General features: G+C 34.1%; 1 protein-coding gene across 1 annotated transcript; it reads right to left on the reverse strand.

Moving 5' to 3' along the window:
* Nucleotides 1-2831: 2831 nt before the first annotated feature.
* On the reverse strand, nt 2832-18361 carry LOC129000463 (uncharacterized). The gene is made up of 7 exons (XM_054427426.1): nt 18216-18361; nt 10744-10904; nt 9929-10030; nt 8606-8851; nt 7475-7696; nt 5998-6121; nt 2832-3040 (listed from the first exon to the last, which is right to left on the reverse strand). The coding sequence occupies exons 1-7, from the start codon at nt 18232-18234 to the stop codon at nt 2832-2834; spliced, it is 1083 nt and encodes a 360-aa protein (XP_054283401.1). The 5' UTR covers nt 18235-18361.
* Nucleotides 18362-25938: the final 7577 nt, after the last annotated feature.

A 25938-nucleotide genomic window follows, 5' to 3' on the forward strand; every position in this document is an offset into this window, starting at 1 on the left:
ACATTTTTTTACAATATTCTAAGGTTTTACTTTGATAAGAATTTTCCTGTGACTAATGTTCGTACAAAACACGGATTTAAGAATTGGATAGATAGAGAGATCAAAGAAGAAAGGCAAAACTTATTAAACGCTTGTAAAAACAAAAGGAAAAATAAAAATGTGACATTTAAATTGAACATAAAGCAGCAAAAAAGAAGGTTAAAAAAACTCATAATTGAAAAGAAGAAACAATACTTTCACAATAAAATCACTTTATCTGAAAATGTAGCAAAAACTACTTGGAATTTAATCAACACTGAACTTGGAAGAAATTCTGCTAATTTACCATCCCAGATTATTTTAAAACATAATGGAAATTCCGTTACTGACCCCGTGGAAGTTGTCAACATAATGAATGATTACTATGCAGACTTAGTTGACAGCACAATAATTCCAAATTTGACTAATAAAGATTCCTTTGGGGATAGCCCCAAGCAGTCCAATGCTGTTATTGCTGATAAGTCTAGATTTAAGTTTCACACTATATCTGAGGAACAGTTAGATAAAATAATTAATTCAGTAAAGAACAAGTGGTCATCTGGATACGATGACATCCCAACAAAAGTCATTAAGGCTTCAAAAAGAGCAATTCTTAAGCCTTTACTGCATGTTATAAATGCTTCTTTGATATCTGGAGTATTTCCCACAGAATTAAAAATCTCAAAAATTATTCCAATATTTAAAAAGGGCGACAAGAAGGATCCTGCCAACTACAGACCTATTTCAATCCTACCATCATTATCAAAGTTTTTTGAAAAGTGTATGTTGATGCAACTAACTGATTATTTTGAAAAAAATAGCTTATTAGATTCGGAACAGCATGGTTTTAGACAAAATAAATCAACTATTACTGCAGTCATAGCTTTTGTTGAACATATTGTGGATAAATTAGACAAAGGTGACCATACTGTTTCTGCATTTCTAGATCTGACTAAAGCGTTTGATAGTGTGTATCCCATTCTATTTTACTAGAAAAACTAACTTCTAATGGAATAATTGGCAAAGATTTAGCTTTATTAAAATCATACCTAATAGGTCGAAGGCAATATGTGGAAACTAAACACCTCAATGGCAATAAATTATTTAAAATAAAGTCAAAAACTAGATTAATTAAATATTCCATTCCCCAGGGATCAGTCCTGGGACCATTCCTATTCCTTGTGTATTTAGGAAAGTTACCAGAATGTCTTTCAAATCTAACATTAAATAACAAATTTTGTATTTTTGCAGATGATATTAATCTAACGATAGCTAGTAGCAATAGAAGTAATGTTTTTGATCAATTATCCCTAGCAACAAACAAAGTCAACGAAAGACTAAGTAACTTGAACCTTTTAACTAATAAAAATAAAACAACAATAATTAAATTCTCTTGTAAAAATGTTAATTCAAGGAATGACACAGAACCAACAGACTGCCTTAATACTGTTGACCTTGCTGAAAAGTCAAAGTTCCTTGGTATTCTACTGGATAGAAAACTGTCTTGGTCAGATCATGTAAAAGAGGTCTGTTCAAAAGTTAGTTCAGGAGTCTTTGCTCTGAAGAGATTGTCCTCTTTTTGTGACATCAAAACATTGCAATCAATGTATTTTTCAATGGTCCATACCCATATTGGGTATGGTCTTGAAGTATATGGAGCAACATCAAATTTTAACCTCAAAAAAATTTTACATCTTCAAAAAGATGCAATAAGATCAATGCTTAAATTGGATTTTGATGCACACTGTAAAAAACATTTTATTGGATTGGGTATCATGACAGTTTATAGCCTTTATATTTACAAAACTGTTCTTCATGTTAAACGTAATATTTCAACATTTACTAGAAACGTCGATAATCATAATTACAACACAAGAAACCGATATAATTTCCAAATTAAAAAGCATAAAAAAGAAATATTTAAACAAAAACCATCATACATTGGAATACAATTTTTTAATCAATTACCAATAAAAATCAAAAATGAAACAGATGACAACAGATTTAAAAACGCCCTAAAATTACATTTCACACAAAATGCTCTCTATAAATTCAAAGATTTCTGGGCTAAGCAATAACAGCATTGACTTAAAATGTTTTAGGCCTATTGCTGTTTCACTGAACTATATTTTTGTTTTCACTGAAGTATGCTTTTGTTTTATACCTACTTGAGAGATGACTGTATTATTTTGTTGTTTTGTTCTTGTGTATTGTATTTGTCTTTTATTTGTGTTTATATTTTATGTAATGATGAATTTGACACCATTCTTGTATATACAATATATACTAATGAATAAAGATGTTTTGAATTAAATTGAATTGAATTGAATATTCAAGTCTGATGAGTTCACTAAATTCTGTCAGGATAACGGGATTATACAACGTTTCTGTGCACCAAACCATCCTTTTTATTCACTCCTCAATCTTAGAATTGTAAATATTACATCTGCTGTAACTAGAAATCAAATTAATTAATGAGTCCACACTAACAGATAAAATAATATATAACAGCTTATCTTTTAGCCTTTTTAAAGGATTCCGCACATCTACAGGCAAATATCTTTCTAACAGTATGCATGCATGGATTTTCCCTGTGATGCACACGAGCTGAGAAAAAGAGTTTTCAAGAAACATGCTTGCCTATATATATAAGATTGCTAGTTCTTATAACCTCACTCAACATAACCAGGTTTATTCAATTTCTAAAAATATGGGGGACTGAAATGTGAAGTTGCTGATTATAATATCTAGAACTGCCATTGGAAATGAATAAAGAGAAGAAATTAAAGTAACAAAATTGACTTTTCCTAATGTTAGGTTTGTGAATCTTTACTCACTTCAACCTTGTCTTCAGTGTAGAACTCATATATCAAAGCATCCCCAGGGTCTGGCCAGTGTGAATGTGTGGTGAAGGGTAGTGTCCAGTTCATGTTCAATAGCGCAATGTCAGAGGTTACGTGAACATGGAACAAGACTTGTCTGTCTATGCTTGTCTCCTCCTCCATCTGCTGAATCATCCTGCCTGAAACCACAAGCAAACTTATACTTTTGAATGGTAACACAGGACTTTTTACGCTTTGGTATATAGGAGCATTTCAGTAGAGGTTGATTCCCTTCTCACAGAAACCTAATCGCAGAACATGATTCACACTTAGCGGATCCACGATTTTCTCTCACATTATTAAGTATTAGCTATGCCAAGACAATACTATTAGCCGTATGCCGGTGGGAACAGTAGTGAATGAAGTGTAAGCACGTGCCACTGGTGTCAGGTTTGAATTAGCTTTTGGCCACGTCAGATCTCGTTGGAGACCTAAATTTACCAACGATCCTCATACAAAAGCTTGGCTTGAAAAAACTGTAGGCTTGAATTTTTTATCTAAAGCTCAACTCAACCCAAAATCTCAGGCTCACACACCTCAAATGTTTCATATACAACATGTTAAGCCAAGTGCCCTCTGAACAAACAATCGGGAAACATGTTTGTTAAAACAGTTTGTTGAAGTTTGGACAAACTTCCTAATGTTTGACAAACATTTGTTTGTCATATTCCAGTATGAATGCGCCAGCAAAAAAAAACTCCGAGGGTTGGCCATATTTGTTTGGAGATCATGTTTTCTCTCAGAGCAAAACTGAAATTTTTGCCTACAGTCTATGCCAGTTGCTAGCCAGAGAACCTTGTGTGTTGTATATTTTAAATTTAGTGGTGTGTTGTTGTAATTTTTCTTGATTATTAATGAGTAAGGACTTCTGCAGTACAGTAGAACTTCTACTATCCGAATTGCCTAGGGAAAGAATTTTAAACAAATTTAAAACCACGTAATAAGAATTATTTTTAAAGAAGGTAGAAGATGTCACAATAACAGTTTATTGCTGCAAAATCCAAAAACTATTGTGTGTAGACACATAATCATTTCTAGCAGTCGTGGAAACAGCGTCATTGTTTTTCGGGATCGTGTCAAAATCTTGTACTGTACATCTTCCAAAGTCTTTAAGAAATTATCATCATCCCCGTGGTCACAGAAACATCATCGTCTTCTGTGATCGCAGAAAAGTGTAAAAACTCTCTCATGGTTGTGTAGACAGATACGGTAATTGTCGCCTGCAGTTACCAAGCCTTGTTATGCAACAAAACATACATTTGGACACAGTTGTTATCATTTTCTGTGATCTCAGCAAAATCTTGAATATCTGCATGTTCATTTGGACATGATCGTCTATCTCCCGAGGTCTCAGAAAGTCATAATTTTCCGCCATGGCGATGGAGTGAATATTCAATTGCTTAATCTTTGCAGGCACGTTCTGCGATTGCATTATTAAAGGCTCAGTTAGACTTTGCCTAAATTCTGTAAAATACCTGAATTTTGGAAAAATTCAATTATTTGAATGTTAATCATCCAAATGTGTTGCGGACTGCAGTCTCAACTGATTCAGATGATTGGATTTCTACTGTACTGCAGATTGATTGTACACACCATATGTTTGCCATTAAGAGCACCAATACATTGAGAAATAATACTTTACTTTACTTTTTAATACTTTACATTAAAATGGCGACCATACAATGGTAGGTATTTTAAGCCAAGTATAAAAGGAGATGAGTGTAGTATGATTGGCGTGATCTTGTAGTCTTGTTGTCGACATATTCCATAGACACAGCTGTTAATTAATAGCCCATACAGCTAATAGCAACCAAGGGACCTACAGTTTATAGTGGAATCCGAACCACATTTTTGCCTTGGTATTAATAGTGAAGTTCACTTAAAGCCAGCTGTCATCACTTTACATTCATTGGGATTAGATGTGGTCTTAACATAGGTAGTCTGATAAGCCGCCAGCCATCTTGGATTTTCTGCCCATAACGGCATTGTTTATTAAGATAAAAAGTTGCAAAATATCTCGTTTTAAAGCTATTGAAACCGCAGATGTGATTTGCTATCTACTTTTTTATTTCAATTATTATTTTGACAAACTACATAAATATATTGAATTAAACTGTCAACAGTCTTAAAAATCCGAAAAGAAATTCCTATAAAAAACATATTTAGAATGTCATAACATTTTCTGCTTGGTAATCAAGCTTACAGTGCATGATTAAAAAATGCTTCAATGTGAATACATTGCTGATCGGCGCTAGGACAACCACTGCCTGGCATCTGACGGTCAACAACAATGCAAAATTATTGGCTCCTGATGACTCTAAAGTGCAGCATAAACCTCAGAAACAATTTGAGATATTCTTTATTTCATTGCCCAGATATAATGAATAACCATATCAAAGAATGATTCGACCCTCCTATTGTGGAGGAGTAAAGGTGTAAGTATCCTAAATATTGCTTACTCTTATTGCCAAGAAATTAAGAAAAAACTTTATTTAGAAACCATAGTTAGTTAGTATTTTGAAGTCTGCGTTGGACACTCAGTAAGATATGTAAACAATCAGCTGTGAAATATGCTCATAAATCCTCTTCCCTGCATTCATACTTTCTTTGTAACTATTGTCTCGGCCACCATCTTCTCAGTCAAGGTTCGTTGATTACCATAACTGCTGCAGTGAAACAAGCTAGCTGATGGCGATGGTAGCCTACATCACAAATTCATTCATCCCTTACACATCACAATGTTTACATGTTTGTTACTGCTAACTCGTCTCACACTATTTGTACGTATTTGTTGTTAAACAATGTAATGCATTTGTACTTTTTTTCAAACAAACACTAAAATATTTGTCCAAACATTAATATTTTGTTTGCCAAACAATGTTTATGACAAACTATTTGTTTATTACAAAAATGTGCTAAAGAACTTGTTTGTTTAACATTTTTGTAAAAAGTTTGTTCAGTGCAGACCCGGCTTTATTAGACATTACTTTTATGATGATTTAGACTCTTTAGTTTTAACCATGTATTCCAGCCCAAAGGGAACAAATTAAAGGAGCTCCATAGTAAAGTGATAAAAGTCAAATTATTATTAATGTACCTGATAACATGGCAGGTATCGCTGGGTGATAAGTTAGAAATTTTCTGTAATTTTCAAACACACAACTCTGTATCCATGTCCAGTTATCTTTTGCCCACTCCGGCTCCTTTTGACCTTGTAATATCTGTAACAAAAGTGATTAACTAAAAAAAAATATACGAGTTGAGGCTACATGTGTTTGCACTCAAAGGAAAATTGTCTGTTAAATACTTCATGACCATGTTTGTTTGTAGTAAATAAAATTAATCGTACTTAAATACTTTTCATTGAAATGGCGACTATACAAAGGTAGGTATTTTAATACAAGTATGATTGGAGGTGAGTGTAGGATGAGTGGCGCGATCTTGCACTCTTTTTACTGACTACGGCCGACATGTTCCTTAGACAGGACTGTTAATTAATATCCCATACAGCTTATGGCAACTAAGGGACCTACAGTTTATAGTGGAATCCGAACCACAGTTTTGCCTTGTAATTTACGAATCGGTCTAATTATCATGGTAGTACTGCGGATAGTCATAGAGTTCTCACTAGTGCGGAATATTTTGTCACGCTTTGGGTCGCAAAAGACAATAATGATGTCCACACAACCACATTGACATGTCCTTTATAATAAAAGTTGCTAAAATAGTTGCTTCTGAAACAACCAGATTACCAATAGCAGACAAAATTATTATCCACACCATTATAACAAATAAATACTAAGGCAATTTCATGCGTTGTTAGCTTCTGTATCGCTTGTAGTAAATATAATAATTGTTTAAATACCTGTTACAACCGTAGTGGTTCTTGTAGTCTGTCTAGGATGGTCTAGGCTACCATTTTTGACTCTCAAAGGGAGTCTTCATCAAGTCACAACGTGTCAATTTCCATTCAATTATAATAAGTCAGTATTTTGTAAAACAATTACACACGAAGAAACACGTACAGAAACACAAGAATTTAAGCAATTATTTAAAAAGTAAAACGTGCTGAGACGTATACGCGGTGGACTGGTCTAAACTCAGAGGCTAGAGAGTCCAAACCGGTAGCCTAAATATAAGAATCATTCTGGTAGCAAAATGTATTTAAACCACTTATATACTAAGGTAATGACTAGACTTGAGACTTTCACTCGGTATTGTTGCTCAATGTTTTTGTATTTTTCATTTTGTGTAATAATATGTATTTGTAAATATTGAGTCTGTGTCTTGTGTGCTTGATTTTATTAGACTACTTTGACATTAAAAGAAGGAACTTTTTTACTCCTTGTAGGTAGACCAGGAGATGGTTCATCCTAAAATCCTAAGCTATAGTTGCCACAGCAACCAAGGATATTTAAGTATAACACAGTACCTGAAACAACTTTGTAAAAACTCTAGGAAAAGTTCACCAATCAAAGATTTAAGCATCTCTGTGTCATTATAATTGTTTTTCATTGAAAGTCTCTTTATTGAAATAGTAATTTTAATCACCCTATACCTCATCAAGATTTCACCTGAAACACAAGCATTGACCACAGTTTGTAGATCTGCTCCGGGTTATTCATCACCCACTCAAAACCTTCTTCGTTCTCTGATAGATTGTCTTCGTTTTTTATGAACCCCTGTAGCAGAGTGTACAAACCCTCAGAACACCTTGTGAAATGTTTGGGGCCAACTTGGTCATCTTCGTAAAACTGTTCCTTTAAGAAATTCATCCATCTGCATTTGCCAGAGCTCTATACAACCAGGTATTAATGTGAGTCAAAATAACATTTGTTGAGTCAAAATAACATTTGTTGATTCAAAATATTATGTTTTGTTTATATTTTTGTAGAAAGTAGTCATCTTTAAATGGCAAAGAAAGATTGTTTCTGAAATTATAATTTAGAACAAGGGATAAACAAACAGCTGATTTTCTATGCACTAAATTTACTTTTCCTCATAATGAAGCAAAAACAGCTGTTTTAAATGCATACATTGAGGGTCTTAAGTAGCATTTTTATCCTCTAGGGAGTAAAAAAAGAGTTATTAACCCCTAGGGAGTGAAAATCAGCTGTTGTCAACTCAATTGTAAATTTTGATTCTAAACAATCGCATGTATCAAAAGTATGTATCGATTGTTTAATCGAATGTAACTTATCGTTGTGTTATTGTAAATAGTTTTGACACATTGATGGTATAATGTACACCATCACAATCATAATAGACGAAACGATATGATCATTTACTAAACAGCTGCTTGTTTCCATTAGCAAATAAAATTGAAAACAAAGTAGTTTTGAGAGGCTATCTTTAAATAAAACTATTTTAGCTATGCAACATAGTTTGCTCAAATATTGGTGCAATATGAAGAAAAATATAGTTCATCACACAAAACAAAAAGTGTCTTTTCAACCTCCACTCATTTTCCGACATCGGCTTCGCTTCGATTGTAAAACTTGAGCTCCAAGTTGAAAATATTCACCCTAGGCCCTAGTGATGAAATATACTATTTTCCTACTGCAGCTAAAATGTATGTTTTTTTTAATGCACGTTGCGAAAAAGTTTTAGCAAAGGAGTTTCAGTTTCGCCACACTATGCATCAGAAAGCAGATCTCGTTTAGGTTTTTACAAACACATTTTCATCACATGTAAAAACCTCTTACCAGTGTTTTTTGTATTTTGTCAAAATCTTCTTGTGTCTCCACCCAGGACAAATCAGTTTTCAGCTCATTCAAGAATTTTGACTGTTTAAGAAGACCATATACCATATCACCTGTCAATGTTTTTACATAATCTTTGTTTATGCATGAAACCTTTATTCCTTCCCAATTCGGTACATGGTTTTTAATGAAGCGTTTATATCTCGTATTTAAAGACCTTCCAATCATTAACATTAGTGCTCGTCCGTGCTGAAAATAATGGTGAACACTTTAAATTGTTGCTTAATGTTTACAGTGCTTGAGGTATAGTGTAAAAAATGTTTTAAATTTACAGTTTTTTTGAATTTTCTCCATAACTATTAGGCGCATAATAACGCCTCAATGTACTAAATTATTGGTTTTTTTAAGCTCTACAAAATTGTTTGGAAAGAAAATGCTAAATTTTAAGTTTTTAGGGTCAAAAATGGGGAAAACCAATTTTTGTCCCATAAAACCTCCCATAAACCCCTGTTCCCATAGCCCGATCATGCTGGTTCGCAAACTCGTTCGAATAAACGTAGGTTTACACGTTTGTACAAAAATTTCATCAAAATCGGATGATTTTTGCTCGAGTTATCACGCTAACGGACACACATAAATAAATAAATCTATAAGTATAAAAGAGGATGTTTGTATATTTATATTTGGCAGTGATAAACTCAGACACCGCTGAACCGATTGCCACGAAACTTGGTACATACGTGTAGTATTTCATGGAATAGGTTTAGGTTTAGCCATGCGAACGAGATCATCTTGAAAATTAAGAAGTTAAACGGGGCAAAGCCCGCGGGTTACAGCTAGTATATATATATATATATATATATATATATGTGTGTATGAATTTGAACGGATTGTGTTTTTAGCCTCTAGGGACCTCAAAACGAAAAATTAAACCGGTCCCGGGTCCAGGTCTTACCATGAGTAGGTACTACGGTAATAGCTTATTCCCTATAGGGGAAATTCGCTAAAAGAACATAGTTTAAGTTAAGAGAGCCGGTTACAGTATACGCTAATGTAAAATTCTATTTTCTACCTTAATTTTTGTTGTGGACACAGATGATGATGAAGGGTATAGTAATGTGACATGACAGAGATATCTCACAATAAGTCGTTACCATAGTTTGAATTTGGTAAAAGAGTTTGTGTGTTCAACAGAAATCATTAATTTACATCATCACAAGCTATTATTGCTCACACCAGTTACAATGATTTGGATAAAAAACTGGCGACAACTTTAACATGGCGATGGAATGTCTAGTTGTATAAATAGTCAAAGCTATTACTTACTGTCGTAGGACTGTCTTTAACCCAATGTTTTTGATAGTTTTTGTCTCCTGGGAAAGTCTTTTCTTTATCATACTCAGGCACTGCCATGGCATGCTTCACAAGCTGGAATCGAAAACAATCGGTGATGCAATTACAAGGTGAGCAATTTATACTGACCTGGAATTAATTTCAAAAGATGTGTATTTGTAAAGTAGGTACATTGTACACATGAAAGACATCACCAATAACTAATTCTTTCAAATTTGATTAGTTTGTTTAAACAGACAAACGGTAGTTTCTGTTCTTTGTAAAAATTACTTGTTGGTCAAAGTCTGGAAAGATAGGTGCTCTGTGATGGACTTGGATAATTTTGTGAAGCAAATAGGATAAAAATTATGTCGATTTATAGGACATTTTTAAGCCAAATACCAATTATTCCCCAGATCTCTGTTACAATTAATGAACCCAAGATTGTGAACCTAATTCATTAATATCGGCCAAGTTAAAGTTAAACCGCAATTGATTGTTAAAGTTGGGTCATGGCAATTGAATTAAAACAGTTAAAATCGGTAATTTTTTGCTTGAAAACATTTTGAAAACTATGTGGTTTAGTGTAGCCTACAATAGGCTATTTATAACAATAATTGACGATAAATTATGAACTAGAATGATTCTCTTTTATGTGTGTAACTAGCTTCCGAATTCATATTCAATTTTATTGACTTGGCTACTCGATTCCCGTATGTAGGACGGGCCAACAGCTCGTACTTTATTATGTAATGATTATATCCAATAAAAATCTGTAAAAGCAAAGAATTAAGTTAAACCGTACTTACAACAAACACATATTTAAGTTCCTGTTCTGGTCTTGGTTTAGGAGGAGGAAGCTGCACAATTTTTTGAAAATGAAGGTTTCCTGTAATAAAGTTTTTCATTCCTACATCCATGCAAGTATCACTCAAGAGGCCATCTGGCAGTGTAAGTATTAGTAGTAAGCCTGTAAACAATTTAAGGGGGTTCATATAAGGAATTGAAGTTGATGGAAATGACTGAGGAGCTTGTCTCAAAAGACTACTACAAAAAGTTGGTAGTAAAAGTGACAAAGAAATAAAGTGTCAAACATGATCAATTCAATGACCCCTGCTGGGGACCATCAATTCAATAAGTGGTCTTGGGCTACTCATGTTCAATCTCTTTCTTTTTTGTTGCAGCCAACTTACTCAGAAATCAGAAAATCTTTATTGTTTCATTTTGCGACTAGAAATCACATTTCTTTGTGTGTAAACTTTGTTTGTAAGAGTATGGAAATTTCAAACTTGATACTTTTATAATCCTGATAAAACTTTTGCTATCTTTTTGTAGTGCTCTTGATTATTGTGCTTTTAATAATGAATCCTGGATATAGATAACAAAAAATCTGTTTGATTGAACAATGTAAAACCTGCTTAATTCTAAATATGTACATATAGGCTTTATATTTCTAAATGTGAATTTTAATACTGAACATAAACTGTATATAACTGCCGACTAAAGCTGCGCGCGCACTACGGCGGTACGGCACGGACGGGCGGCCGGTTTGGCAATTTTTAAAAGTTAATAACATTGAATGTAATATGAGTGCGCCCACTACGGCAGGACGGCCGTCAACTGATGTTCGGCAGCTTCCACCGTTTGTTAAAAAGTCCGGGAGACAGAGAACTCTGGGACATTTCCGAGCTGCCGTACCGCCCGTGCCGCCCGTACCGACCAGGAGCACCGCACACCGACCGGGCGGGCGGCACGGGACTTCCGCCATTCTCAAATGGTCTCTGTCAAAGTCGCAATGTTTTCTTGTGTTGTATACTATGTTTACTAAACAAACATAGATGTTAGTTATTTGATTGTTCTCATTGAGAAATATCTGAAACTGTACAACATGCGACATCAAAAATATTTTAATAACGTCCGGCGTGAAAATACATGGGCAAAAATGGGATCTTGAAACAATCTGGTAAGTTTTACACATCATCCTCTACAAGATCAGGAAACAAGGTGTGGAACTCTCCAAAACTTAGTCTTTTCCTGTTTATGTGGTGCATCCAAAATCTTTGCTTCCGCCTTCATGTCTCGTGTTCTTTGGCTAAAACTAAACCTACCATCACCACTTTATCTACATCCATCATTACTGACAAGTTTTAGCTTGCAGACTATCGACTGTCCTAAATTGCGGATGTGCGGATGTCCCGTCCCGTCCGTCCGTGCCGTGCCACCCTAGTGCGTGCACCCCCTCTTAAAAATGCCGTCCGTGCCGTACTGCCCGTCCGTGCCGTGCCGCCGTAGTGCGCGCGTAGCTTAATATTGTAAAGTTCAATCTATTTGTTGTGTAAATAATATAATTAATAAATAAAAAGGACAAAATCAAGTTTAATTTAGGTTTAGCCCATTTTGGCATACATGCATGAACACAGACTCATTGCTAGTTATTCCTCTTTTCCTAGTTGGCAATCCTGACAGTTACGTAGTATTACCTACTCCTTTTTCCTCTTATCTTTTTCTTGACAATAATTTCTGCCGGCTACCGCTTATCACGCACCAGTTTGTGCCTTGAACTTTCTTTACACCGTGATCGGTTTTAAACTAAATAAATATCGTGTCTCGCCTCCGGGATTCTCTTTGTGTCAGTGAACGACGTTATCCACTATGGCAGGATGATCTCCGCTGGACCAAGACCAAGGGGCCCCTGAGAATTCTACACTCCACACTCCAGGCCGCCAACCACGCTTCGTACAGAGAAGAAAGGATCGGTCGTGAGTGATACTTCAATTTTATTATTATATTCATATTATATCATATTATAATACAGTCCACTAATTAAATTACGTAACTAATTCAATTCTCAAACATTCCACAACATTATTATTCTGGAAGTTGTACAATTATATCTTCTTAGATGTCAAACTGTTTACTCCATGAATGAAAAAATGTTTAGTGAAAAAGTCATTCTCTTTGTCTAAAGTAGACAAGAAAATTGTTGGTCGCAAAATGTAAACAAATAAAAAGAATAAGAAGGTACCGGTAGCTATGTTATTGTCCAATGTTATTCTTATGGGACAAATTTAAAAATGTGTTCTTAGGGTTTTATAAATACTACTGAGCGGAATCGTCTAGAATTTTAATGGTGTCTTCCCAGTGGTGTCATAATTATTTGTGCAAAATTTGAACGCTATAAGTGCAACGATTATTCAGTTTTTTACGCAAACACACAGAGTCACAGACAAGTGGACAACTAATCTCCGACTCCATAGATTCGTTCACTCATCTATAACAAAACCCAAGTACAGTATTTGTAAATCCACAGTACTGTTATTATGCTACATGAAACTTTGTAAACAATAAGGGCTTTTTTGTTTTAAGAATTAATCCCACATATTATATACCAAAATGTTCGTCTAGATGTGTAGATTTGCAAACAGGCCTTACATTATTGAAAAAATCCCTTGGGCTCTGCCCCAGTGGCTTTGAAAGTTCCCATGATATTCTTATGAAGAACATATATTTGTTTACATTATGATCAGCTGGATCAATTGCTGTTAATATATTTTAGTTGCAATTTAAGGAAACGTGTGCTACAAACATTTACTGACTTGGTTGAAATGAAATATTTGCTATTTGCGTATACAATGGAAAAAAGCGAGAAAGCCTGGACAATTTGATATACTAAAAAACCTGAATTAACACTTTGCTGCATTTCTTGAACAATCATTGAAAGAGCCGATTTGCAAATTATGAAAACATAGGAAAGCCATAGAACACTCCCAGTAGAAGAAATAGAAATATTTTTTTTTTATTTATACAGTAATCGTTATTATGGACAGCCTAATTTGGCTGTGAGTGGGAAATATTTGTAGAAAACACTGAAAAACAAGATCAGCTTTTGAAAATGAAAAGATATTTACAAGAAATTTTGATTATATTGAACCGTTATGTACATCGTGACTCGTGAGTATTTTATAATCTTTGAGTCGACTCTTTTAAAGTCATTGAAAATTATGACAGATAAATTTGTTTTAAAATAACACCTGTAATACTTGAACTCGAGCAACAGGTACAATAGTGTTATTTAAATGGGGAATAAATATGTTTTGTTTATGGAACTATTACTATTAAACTAACTATTAAAACTATTAAAATCCAATCATACAAATTGAAATTCACTTAGTCTTCAAGTTTGCTGAGGCTGGGGTATTTTTATGTTTAAATGTCTGTCCGTCCATATACCAAAATGTTGGTTGAAAATGAAATTTCAATCCTATTAAGTTTGCAATATTGGTCTCTATAAAAACTGTTAAGACCTTAGAAATGGTTGTCAAGAAAATCCAAATATAACATAACCATCCTATTGTATCACCACATGGTTCAGCAACCTAAGTAGGCTAGGTGCTGATTAGTGAATCTGGAAAAAACTTATTTTTTTACCTTGGCTAAACAGGCTTCCTTGCACCGATTATAGCACGAAAAGTAGCTAATTGCTGCTTTACTAACTTTTGCCGCACTCCAGTACTGTGTATTCCAACCAAACAATACAAAACGGTGTGCTTTTATGAGGCACTGTTCTTATACACCCCCAAGAAGGTTTCTATACACTCCCATTCCTGTTCTTGAACTCCCTTGGAGCTCCGCCCCAGTGGTTCTAGATTTTTCCATATTTACCTTGTAGGTATTGATATTTAAGAAGAATCAAAGAATATTGACAGCTCTTTCAAATAAACCAACAAGTTGGGTTCTATGATATTCCATAGCATTAAAAAGTTACAAGGTTAAACAACTATTTTTTATATATTTTTTTCTTCCCGCTGCAAAGCACGGGCACAGCAGCTAGTTTGTTATAAATACAAATTTTGTGGTATATTCCTTATACTTAAATTAAAATGAAAAAGTTTAGTTACCAGGATTGGACACCTGTTTTATGAATATAAGATGTGGTACCTGTAGTACGGTGCAATTAGACCTAAACCGGGACATCAAAAAAAAAAGTTTCAAACCAGTGCCAAATTGTTGAGTACACTTCCCTCAATATGTAAAAAAAAGTTACACTGATTTGAGTGTCGGGTTTGGGGGGGAGGGGGTGAAAATGGGGTGAAAATAGGACGTTTTTTACTTTTTCGCAAATACCTCAAAAACGGTGCGTTTTTCTTAGAATATAATGAATTACAAAAATAATCTACATTAAATTTCGAACAAAACGATACCATACAATACCTATCTACTATGAACGGTTCAGGTAATATTGAGGGGTAAATGTGATTTTTTTCTTAAAATTCTAAAAAAAGTTGTTTTTTAAATGGGGGAAACCCATGGACACCCATAAAAAAAGTTTCTAATGAGTGCCAAATTGTTCAATAAACCTCCCTTAATATGTATAAAAAAGTTACACGGATTTGAGTGTCGGATTTGGGAAGGAGGGTTAAAAGAAAAGGGGGGGTGAAAATAGGACTTTTTTTACTTTTTCGCAAATACCTCAAAAACGGTGCGTTTTTCTTAGAATATAATGAATTACAAAAATAATCTACATTAAATTTCGAACAAAATGATACCATACAATACCTATCTACTATGAACGGTTCAGGTAATATTGACGGGTAAATGTGATTTTTTTTCTTAAAATTCTAAAAAAAGTTGTTTTTTAAATGGAGGAAACCCATGGACACCCATAAAAAAAGTTTCTAATGAGAGCCAAATTGTTCAATAAACCTCCCTTAATATGTATAAAAAAGTTACACGGATTTGAGTGTCGGATTTGGGAAGGAGGGTTAAAAGAAAAGGGGGGGTGAAAATAGGACTTTTTTTACTTTTTTGCAAATACCTCAAAAAAACGGTGAGTTTTTCTCTAAATATAACAAATTACAAATATAATCTACATTAAATTTCGAACAAAAAGATACCATACAATACCTATCTACTATGAACGGTTCAGGTAATATTGAGGGGTAAATGTGATTTTTTTCTTAAAATTCTAAAAAAGTTGTTTTTTAAATGGAGGAATCCCATGGACACCCATAAAAAAAGTTTCTAATGAGTGCCAAATTGTTCAATAACCCTCCCTTAATATGTGTAAAAAAGTTACACTGATTTTCGTGCCGGTCTTGGGTAGGAGGGTGTGAAAACGGGGTTGGGAATTTTATTCATAAGTAATTTTGTAAATTTTGTTAAGTAACACTTTTTATTTTCCATTTTATCACAAATATAACTACAATATAAATAAATATGACTTACCTACCTAAAAAAGACAAACCTACCTAGATACGGGAACACGGTGAACTTTCTACCGTTTGAATTCTTAAGAAGATGGAATAAAAAATAACTGAAGTTACAACGATTTTTAGTTGTAAAATTATTGTGATTAAGGCTTCGCTATTCAGGGTTGCCTCATTTTACAAATAAAAATCGTAATATTTATTTATTTTTTATTATTTTAAAAGCTAAATAAAAGTGTTACAGACATTTTTTCATAAAATTAGCCATTTCTAGCAATTTCAATTTAAAAAAATTAAATGGCCGCCATTTTAAAATTTTTAGTGGATTAAGATTTTTTTTTCTAACGTGGGTCTATTTTACCTCAACATACATACCAAGTTTGTTAATGATCGGTTAAAAAATTCAGAGATGAAATAATGTTTTTGTGAAAAAAACAAAATGGCAAATATCTGGTTAACGAAGCGATTTTGGAAAAAAAATACTCTTGATTTTCTTTTTATTTTCACCCATAGAACCATTTCCTGGGGTTTGGCTGTTTACTTACAGGACTCCCTGTATACAGAATGTCTCACCTAAAGTGAACCAATAGCTAACTTTTTTATCATGGGTTATACAGTTAGTTGACTTCTTATGGGACACTTTATTTTTTTAGATGATTTGGAATGGTTCTCAATTTTAAAAATATGTTCGCCATTTTCCAATATGGCCGACAACTTTGTTATTTCTTATGGAACACCCTGTAGTTTATGATTGTTTTAGTAAATAAATCCAATTTAAAAACATTTTTAATTTTGACATTTTCTCTTAAAAGCTACTCGTTTAGGAGTTACAGCATGTTACACTTAAGGAAAAAGGCTTGTTGTGTACATTCCGCATCCTGTAGCTCATAAACGAGTAAGTTAATAGAGAAAATGCAAAGAACAAAAACTTTTTTATGGGTATCCATGGTTTTCCTGCATTTAAAAAACAACTTTTTAGAATTAAAAAGAAAAATCACATTTACCCCTCAATATCTCCTAACACGTTCATGGTAGATAGGTATTGTATGGCATCATCTTGTTTGAAATTTAATATAGATTATTTTTGTAATTCATTATATTTTAAGGAAAACGCACCGTTTTCGAGATATTTGGAAAATAGCAAAAAAGGCCCATTCCCCCCCCCTTTTCTTTTAACCCTCCTTCCCAAATCCGACACTCAAATCCGTGTAACTTTTTTATACATATTAAGGGAGGTCAATTGAACAATTTGGCACTTATTAGAAACTTTTTTATGGGTGTCCATGGGTTTCCTCCATTTAAAAAACAACTTTTTTAGAATTTTAAGAAAAAAATCACATTTACCCGTCAATATTACCTGAACCGTTCATAGTAGATAGGTATTGTATGGTATCATTTTGTTCGAAACTTAATGTAGATTATATTTGTAATTTGTTATATTCAGAGAAAAACGCACCGTTTTTGAGGTATTTGCAAAAAAGTAAAAAAAAGTCCCATCCACCCCCCCTTTTCTTTTAACCCTCCTTCCCAAATCCGACACTTAAATCCGTGTAACTTTTTTATACATATTAAGGGAGGTTTATTGAACAATTTGGCACTCATTAGAAACTTTTTTTATAGGTGTCCATGGGTTTCCTCCATTTAAAAAACAACCTTTTTAGAATTTTAAGAAAAAATCACATTTACCCCTCAATATTACCTGAACCGTTCATAGTAGATAGGTATTGTATGGTATCATTTTGTTCGAAATTTAATGTAGATTATTTTTGTAATTCATTATATTCTAAGAAAAACGCACCGTTTTTGAGGTATTTGCGAAAAAGTAAAAAAAGTCCTATTTTTACCCCATTTTCACCCCCTCCCCCCCAAACCCGACACTCAAATCAGTGTAACTTTTTTTTACATATTGAGGGAAGTGTATTCAACAATTTGGCACTGGTTTGAAACTTTTTTTTTGGATGTCCCGGTTTGCTCTTTTTTTAAGCTAATTGCACTGTACTACTGAGGTACATTCAATTGGCAGCAATAACCAATTTAGGAATACACAGTTGTTGAACAGATATTAAATTACATACCAATACATACTGATGCCATCAAGTTGATTTTATTACCAATAACTTATGCGAAAAAATCAATAACATCAAACAAACTTCAAATAATTACAAAACCTTTTAAAAGCGCCCTTTGGTTACAACGATACAACACAAAATGATTGTTTGAAGACACGTATGCTCTAACTTCATGAGTGGTTCGGATAATTAATTGTACAGATGTCTAAGTATTACGTCAATGCTGAAATTTTAATGTAACGTGATTAGTGCTTTAATATGAGTGGTATGTAGAAAATGGAATAAGTGATTTTTATGACACCATTAAATTAATGAAAATTAAATGAGAGAAACATGTTGACTTGTATAATTTTACAAGGGAGACTTTAAGAACAGTTTAAACTTGTATATGCTTGAATTAATCTGTTAAAGAGATTTTTTCATTAACTTAACTTTATTGGCGTAAAATATTTGAGATAATTATTTTAATCTCTAAACCAATATCCTGTTTTTACTCAATTCTCTATATAAATAATCAAACACTATATCATAATACGATACAAGGTATTTTTCAGATAATCAGATCTATCACCATAAGTTGTAAACCTTCTACTCTCCTAATTTTAATCACATCTTTTTCTTGTATCACTCTATCTAGTTTATGTACCAGCAAATTAATTAATTTAATACTTTTCCCTTGCTCTGTGTCAGCAAACAGAAAGCTAAATTTGGTTAGATAAAAAAAAACAGGACTAATATTTCTGAAAATTATTGTATTTCTGACAACTATATTGAAGTATGACATTTAAATTTCCACGAACAATGTACCATAGGCCTTTAGACTCGAATAGCAATGTTGTAGAGGGAAAATGACCTGCTATAGGAACATGCAATTGTATATGATCACTAAAGCTACACAGCTTGAAATACCTTTGTTTTGATTTTATTCCATTTCTTTTCCTGCTTTGGTTTGAGTACATCATGAGAATAGAAGTTCTCTTTCTGCAAGTCATTTGTTAAGTTTTTTCAGTGCAAGGGGGCATATTTTTAAGATTGCTAACTAAATACTTAACAGTCTACCCTTCATGTTCTCTAAAATTCAGTTTTTAGAGGTACATGGGAAAGCTTTAGAGAGGTCCAGAAGCTCTTCTGAAACAAATGGATAGATTTAGTGTTTACTCTCAACTGTTGGAGTATAGGCTACTGCAAGTACCAAAACTTAACGCACTTCAAAAGTATTTTTGGTCATAACATAATACAAAACATATAACAGTTATTTTTAATACACTCGTTGCGGGGTTCTAAAAGTAACTCATATCTTCTACTCCTCAGGGAGTAAAAAGCCTTTTTAGTCCCTGGGAGATAAAATCAGCTGTAAACTTCAATGTAAGCAATTGAGTGAAAATTTAAAAACGTACGTTTTCATGTCCCTGGCCTTTTACTTCGTAGATACTGGATTTGTAGTTTATTATTATGTGTTTTAATATTTTTTGGGACGGGGGCAACATGTTACACACATTTATTTGGTTTTAAATAGGTTCTAGGTATTTTTTTCGTATTTTTAAAGTCTCAAAATTCACGACCATGACGTGTCCCTAGGGTACATTTTCCAACTTTCACGCTGTTTTTAGACTAATTATTCATGCCGAAATATATAAAGCCGTATTTTTATGTCATCAATGGTTATTAAACTTACAAAAAAGGAGCATATTATAATTTTATTGTCATTGCAAACTGACTACCATGACAAAATAAGTCTGTCCCTCGATTTGGCGTCACGACCATTTGGGAAAAAATTTCAACTTTGGAGCACGACAGTGGCAAGCCTGGCGTCGATGGAGTCAGTTGGTTTGAGAGACTAGTTCGGGGTGTACGTCAGGATTGTAGTGCCGGTCGTTTCGAGTTGAAAGGAGGAATTACAAGATTAATAAAGGAAAGATTGTGTTTTTTGTAATTTTGGTGTGTCCATGACCGTATGTAGTCATTCGATGAAGTAGACATGGTGTTAATTTTTGTTTATAAGATATTTCAATTGCTAGATTAATCTAGAAGTCCACTTTGTATCCTCGAACATGAGGTGCAGGGCTACCGCCAGAACATAGCCAAATAACACGTAATTTCACGACCAAAGTTTCACGACCATCGCAGGTTTTTTCACGACCAATCCAGCCTTATGGATTATAGTGTGTTTGGTCGTGACAATAACTTTAATATGATTGTAAATTGAACAGTTTAGTTCAATTGAAACACATATTTTTATTATAACTAACAGTATAATTGAAGGATTGTTTAGAAAGATTTAGATTATTTCAGAAAACTCACGACCGTACCACTTGTCCCTGACCATCACGTTTATGATTTCTATCATAAAAATTTCAAAAATTAAAATATCGTCATATTTCAATGTTTTATACACAAAAGAAGCACACCTCTATACAAACATAATGATTTTTCGGGTCTCAGGTAAGTTTTTTCGGAGTTATACAAACTTAAAAAGATTTTATTGGCTTTTTTCAATTTTTTGAGTTTTTTTATTTTATTCTAGAAAGACCAAATATACCAAAAGCTCAGTGACCTTTTTATTGTATAATGGTCATAAAAGTAAATTAGTTTATAGCAAAAAATAATATTAACTATTAGCGAATTTCCCTATAGGGAAGTAGCTTTTACCGTAGGTCTCATGGTAAGACTTAGGCCCGGGACCGATTTACTTTTTCATTTTGATGTCCCTAGAGGCCAAAAACACCATTCGTTCAAATTTTTATATATGTATATATATATATATATATATGTGTCCGTGAACACGATAACTTGAGTAATTTTTATCCGATTTTGATAAAATTTGGTTTGAAGGTGTAAGGCAGGATAAACTTGAATGAGTTCGCGATCCAGCATGATCGGACCATGGGAACAGGGTTTTATGGGGGGTTTTATGGGGTAAAAATTGGTTTTTCTCACTTTTGACCCTCAAAACACAAAATTTCCCAATTTTTCTCTAAACCTTCTTAAAGAGCTTAAAAAAACAAACAATTCAGTATATCAAAGTGTTTTTGTACGGTTATTGGTTACGGAGAAAACTAAAAAAATTGTAAATTTAAAATTCCCATGTTATTCTTATGGAGAATATTGTAAAATTTTGTAGTTTGCTTGTTTATGGATATCTTTTGATCAAACTTGGCAAATATATTCATTTTATACTAAGCAATAATTATTTTACTTAAAACACACACTTTATTAGTTCCCTTGTAGCAGCAAACCTAGGTACTCGTTAAACCTAATGTTATTTAAATAGATCGATTTAAGTTCAATTCAGCCAAATGGAAATTCGCTTAGACGGCAGGTTTGCTGCGGCGGGGGTATTTTTAATATTCATTTAAACATCTGTTATGGTCGTGACAGGATTTTGTGTTTTTCCACTAAAGATGCTCTTTTAAAAAAAAAAAATTCCAAAGATATTGCGTTACCATGGACATTTTATGAAACTTAAAATGTTAATGAAATAAAAATAATAATAAAAATTTTGAAAAAAGGGGGAAAAAATTTCCAAAGTGCTTTTCCTGAAAACGTACGTTTTTAAATTTTCACTCAATTGTATTTATCGAAAACCATGTATCGATCGATCAAATAATCTATATATATATAAGGCAAAGCCCTCACTGACTCACTGACTGACTGACTCACTCACTCACTCATCACTAATTCTCTTACTTCCCATTTTATTCTGATCGGACTCTCGGGCTCCGCCCCAGTGGCTCTGGAGTTTCCCATGTTAACCTTATGAGTACTCATATTTAAATGGAATTAATGAATCTTAAAAGCTGTTTCAATTAAACAAGTTGGTTCTGTTTTATGATGTTCAATAGCATTAAAGTTACAAGGATTACCAACAGGAGGGTGCAGCACTATTATTTCTTTTACATTTATGACAACAGCTAATTTGCAACCAAAAGGTGAGTGAGCGTAGCGAACGAACTTCAACCTGGAGGCGAGTTAGCGTAGCGAATGAGCTAACCTGAAGGCAAGTGAGCGCAGCGAACGAGCTCACTTATAAAGTTAAACGGGGCAAAGCCCGCGGGTACAGCTAGTAAATAGTAAATAATAAAATGCCTTTATTTAGCAAGCCTTCCTCAGTACATACTGCTTTACAGGATAACTCTTGTCAATTTAATAATATTAAATAAAACCATACTAGTGTCCCTGTTGCTCGAATTCGAGCAACTGCTAAGTATTACAGGTGTTATTTTAAAACGTTTCTGATGACTTTAAAGTATTCGACTCAAAGGTTATGGAAATACTAAAGATGTAAATAAGAGATTATACCAATTTATTCAGGCTCTCTAGCTTTTTTCTATTGTAATATTTACACCAACCCAAATAGTAGCCTAAATATTTCATTTCAACCAAGTCAGTAAATGTTTGTAACAAACTGGTTCACGAACTCTCGAATAAACGTAGGTTGTAGGTTTACACGTTTGTACCAAATTTCATCAAAATCGGATGATTTTTGCTTGAGTTATCGCGCTAACGGACACATATAAATATATATATTATATAAATATATATATATAAATATGTATATATGTATATGAATTTGAACGGATTGTGTTTTTGGCCTCTAGGTACCTCAAAACGAAAAAGTAAATCGGTCCCGCGTCGAGGTCTTACCATAAATACTACGGTAATAGCTTATTTCCCTATATGGGAAATTCACTAAAAGGATAAAAGGAAAATATAAAATACCCCCGCCGCAGCAAACCTGCAGACTAAGTGAATTTCCATTTGACTTATTGGATTTACTTAAAAATATAGCATTTATTCCCGATTTAAATAGAATTAGTTTAACGAGTACCTACTTAGGTTTGCTGCATCAGGGAGGGTAAAACTATTTTTTTTTGTAAAATGTTAATAGTTAGTAAGAAATAAAAACATTTTCCAAATTTGATCAAAATATGTTCATAAACAAGCAAACTACAACAGTTTACTTATTCTCCATAAGAATAACATGGGAATTTTAAATTTACAATTTTTTGGAATTTTCTCCGTAACCATTAGGCGCATAAAAATGCTTCAATATACTAAATTATTTGATTTTTTAAGCTCTACAAAATGGTTTGGAAATAAATTGCTAAATTTTATGTTTTTTGGGTCAAAAATGCGAACATTTTTACCCCATAAAACCCCCGTTCCCATGGTCCGATCATGCTGGATCGCGAACTCGTTCGAATAAACGTAGGTTTACACGTTTGTACCAAATTTCATCAAAATCGGATCATTTTTGCTCGAGTTATCGTGCTAACAGAGACACACACACACACATATATATATATATTTGAATTTGAACGGATGGTGCTTTTGGCCACTAGGGACCTAAAAACGAAAAAGAAATCGGTCCCGCGTCCAGGTCTTATCATGAGTACTACGGTAATAGCTTATTCCCTATATGGGAAATTCGCTAAAAGGTTTAATTTACCTGTTGCGTCAATTGATCCTTGTGTTATAAAATAAATACAGCTGTTTCGTGCTGCTAAGCGCGCACGCACACCATCAGGTTGATGGAAGAATGATGTGCCCGCTTGCAGCACGAAACATGGGAAAGTCGCTAGAACCGAAACATAGCCTATAAAACTCCTATATTTTTTATGTGGAATGTTGTGCGGTGGAACTCAGGAACTGTTGTATTTGGATTGTTTTGTTAATGGATAGACCTTTATTTTGATTAAATATGGCAAGTTTACTTCACAATAATTGCTATTAACATGTCACTAAAAATGCTATAAATGTATGTAATTTGAAATGGGGGGGGGAATAAGTTAGTTAACTACTTGCGGCGACTGCATTGCATAGTGCATGTGTTGCGTCCCAGCATGTACTAGTAAAAAATTAGTGTGTTATGGCTTGTGTCACGTTTGTCTCAGCATACGCCCGGCCTTAACTACAGGCCGTGGTATGGCCACCTTTAACTACAGGCCGCGGCCTGGTAGAATTAGCAACATCGCAAGTGGTGTTGTTCAGTGACAGACGTCCCATAAGATAACATGGCAGACAGGTGACATCAGCTCATTAATTCGCACTTCATTGATTTAAACTTAAATTTATGAACATAAATTTATTAAAATATTGAAAATAAAACATACAGAATTGAAAACCGAAACAATCTGAATTAAAATCTATTACTATAAATTTTTAAGCGGAGTCAATATTGTCATAGTAGGCCTACAGTAACGAATATTTCGTAAATAAACAAATACCATTAGCTGCTTCCAAACAAAACAGCTGTTACAACACCACTTGCGACGTTGCCAGTTAGAGGGCCGTGGCCTGCAGTTAAAGGTGGTCGTGGCCGTGGCGTTCGAAGTGGCAGTGGCAACGTCGCAAGTATGTAGGGTTCTAACGTTTTTTTAAGCAGCTGTAATGGTATTTGTGTATTTATGAAAGCTTGGTTACTCGACTATGAAAATATTGACTCTGATTTAAATGTACAGATAGATTTTAAATTCACACGGTTTTGGTTTTTATTCCGCATGTTTTATTCAATATTTTAATGAATTTATGTTCATAAATTTAAATTCAACTTTTAAAAATCAATGAAATGCGAATTAATGAGCTTATGTCACCTGTCTGCCATGTTATCTTATGGGACGTCTGACATTAACACACTCCACGCCTTGCTCCACTACACAACACTACTTCTGACGTTGCTAATTCCACTAGGCCGCGTAGTTAAGTGGTCATGGCTGGCCACCAACACCTCGTGCAATTTGAAAAAGCAAACAGGCTCGATAGAAAAAAGGACAAACAATCCCGATGATTGAAAAGTGTGGGCCCTCATCTTCTTAAAGTTGTTGGTGACAATTTGACTTGCACATGTCAGAACTTAAACATTTTTTAAATAATTTTACATATAGTTACTTGATAAGCTGTGTAGAATTAATAAGCTGTGCTAGATAGGCCAGTACAGGCCTATCTAGCCCTGCCTGTCAGAGGTGTGCCTTAGTAGCTCCGGGAGCAGAGCCGCTTCAATAGCTCCAACTCCTGTTGTGGAGCTAGCTCCACAAACAGCTCCAGCTCCGGCTACCACTCCGGTTACTCCGATGACCTAAGGTTAAATAAATGCACTCCAACTCTGACCCAGACGAATCATTCCTTGGAGTCTTGTCTTGGATTACCAAAGCAGAATATAATAATTCACGGAGCTGGAGCGGTATTGTGGGGAGCTAACAGCGTCGTGCTATGTCAATGACGTCAGTCTTCTGGGCCAGAAGTTCTAGCCGCTCCGGGAGCAGTTGTAGTAGGGGCTGTGTTACTTGTGAGCTGTGTCGGAGCGAGGAGCTGCTAAGAAAATCGTCGGAGCTGCTCTAGCTCCGCACCATGCGCAGGCAGAGCGCTCCATTGGCGGTGGCGCTCCATTCACCACGGCACACCTCTACTGCCTATCATCGATCTCTATTATATATACTATATACTTATATATACTATATACAGTACTATATACTCTATACGTACCCACAATTCCACAAACAAGCACAAGCCCCAATCGCCCAATGATTATCGACGTCTACTCCTACTGCATTCCATTCTGCTTCGACTACTCATTCTCATTTTCTTTTCTATTCATATTCATTGTTCATTATTAGGTTCATTTTCATTCAGTCTTTGTCTTGGTCGTTCGTTGCGTTCAGCGTTGGTCGTACTCGTACTCCCTCCGCCATTTTGAAGAAATTCTTCATCTTCAAGCTAGCTAGGCCTAGCT

The sequence above is a fragment of the Macrosteles quadrilineatus genome, unplaced genomic scaffold (assembly GCF_028750875.1).
Source record: "Macrosteles quadrilineatus isolate MER2022 unplaced genomic scaffold, UCM_ALF_1.0 Scaffold_8__2_contigs__length_117827958, whole genome shotgun sequence".
NCBI lineage: Eukaryota > Metazoa > Arthropoda > Insecta > Hemiptera > Cicadellidae > Macrosteles > Macrosteles quadrilineatus.

What these genes read in the sequence shown, in the direction of transcription:
- LOC129000463 (XM_054427426.1), bottom strand. An exon ending in AACTTAAATATGTGTTTGTT is followed by an intron (nt 10,031 to 10,743) that starts GTAAGTACGGTT and finishes TTTCGATTCCAG; the next exon opens with CTTGTGAAGCATGCCATGGC. An exon ending in ACAAAATACAAAAAACACTG is followed by an intron (nt 7,697 to 8,605) that starts GTAAGAGGTTTT and finishes CTGGTTGTATAG; the next exon opens with AGCTCTGGCAAATGCAGATG.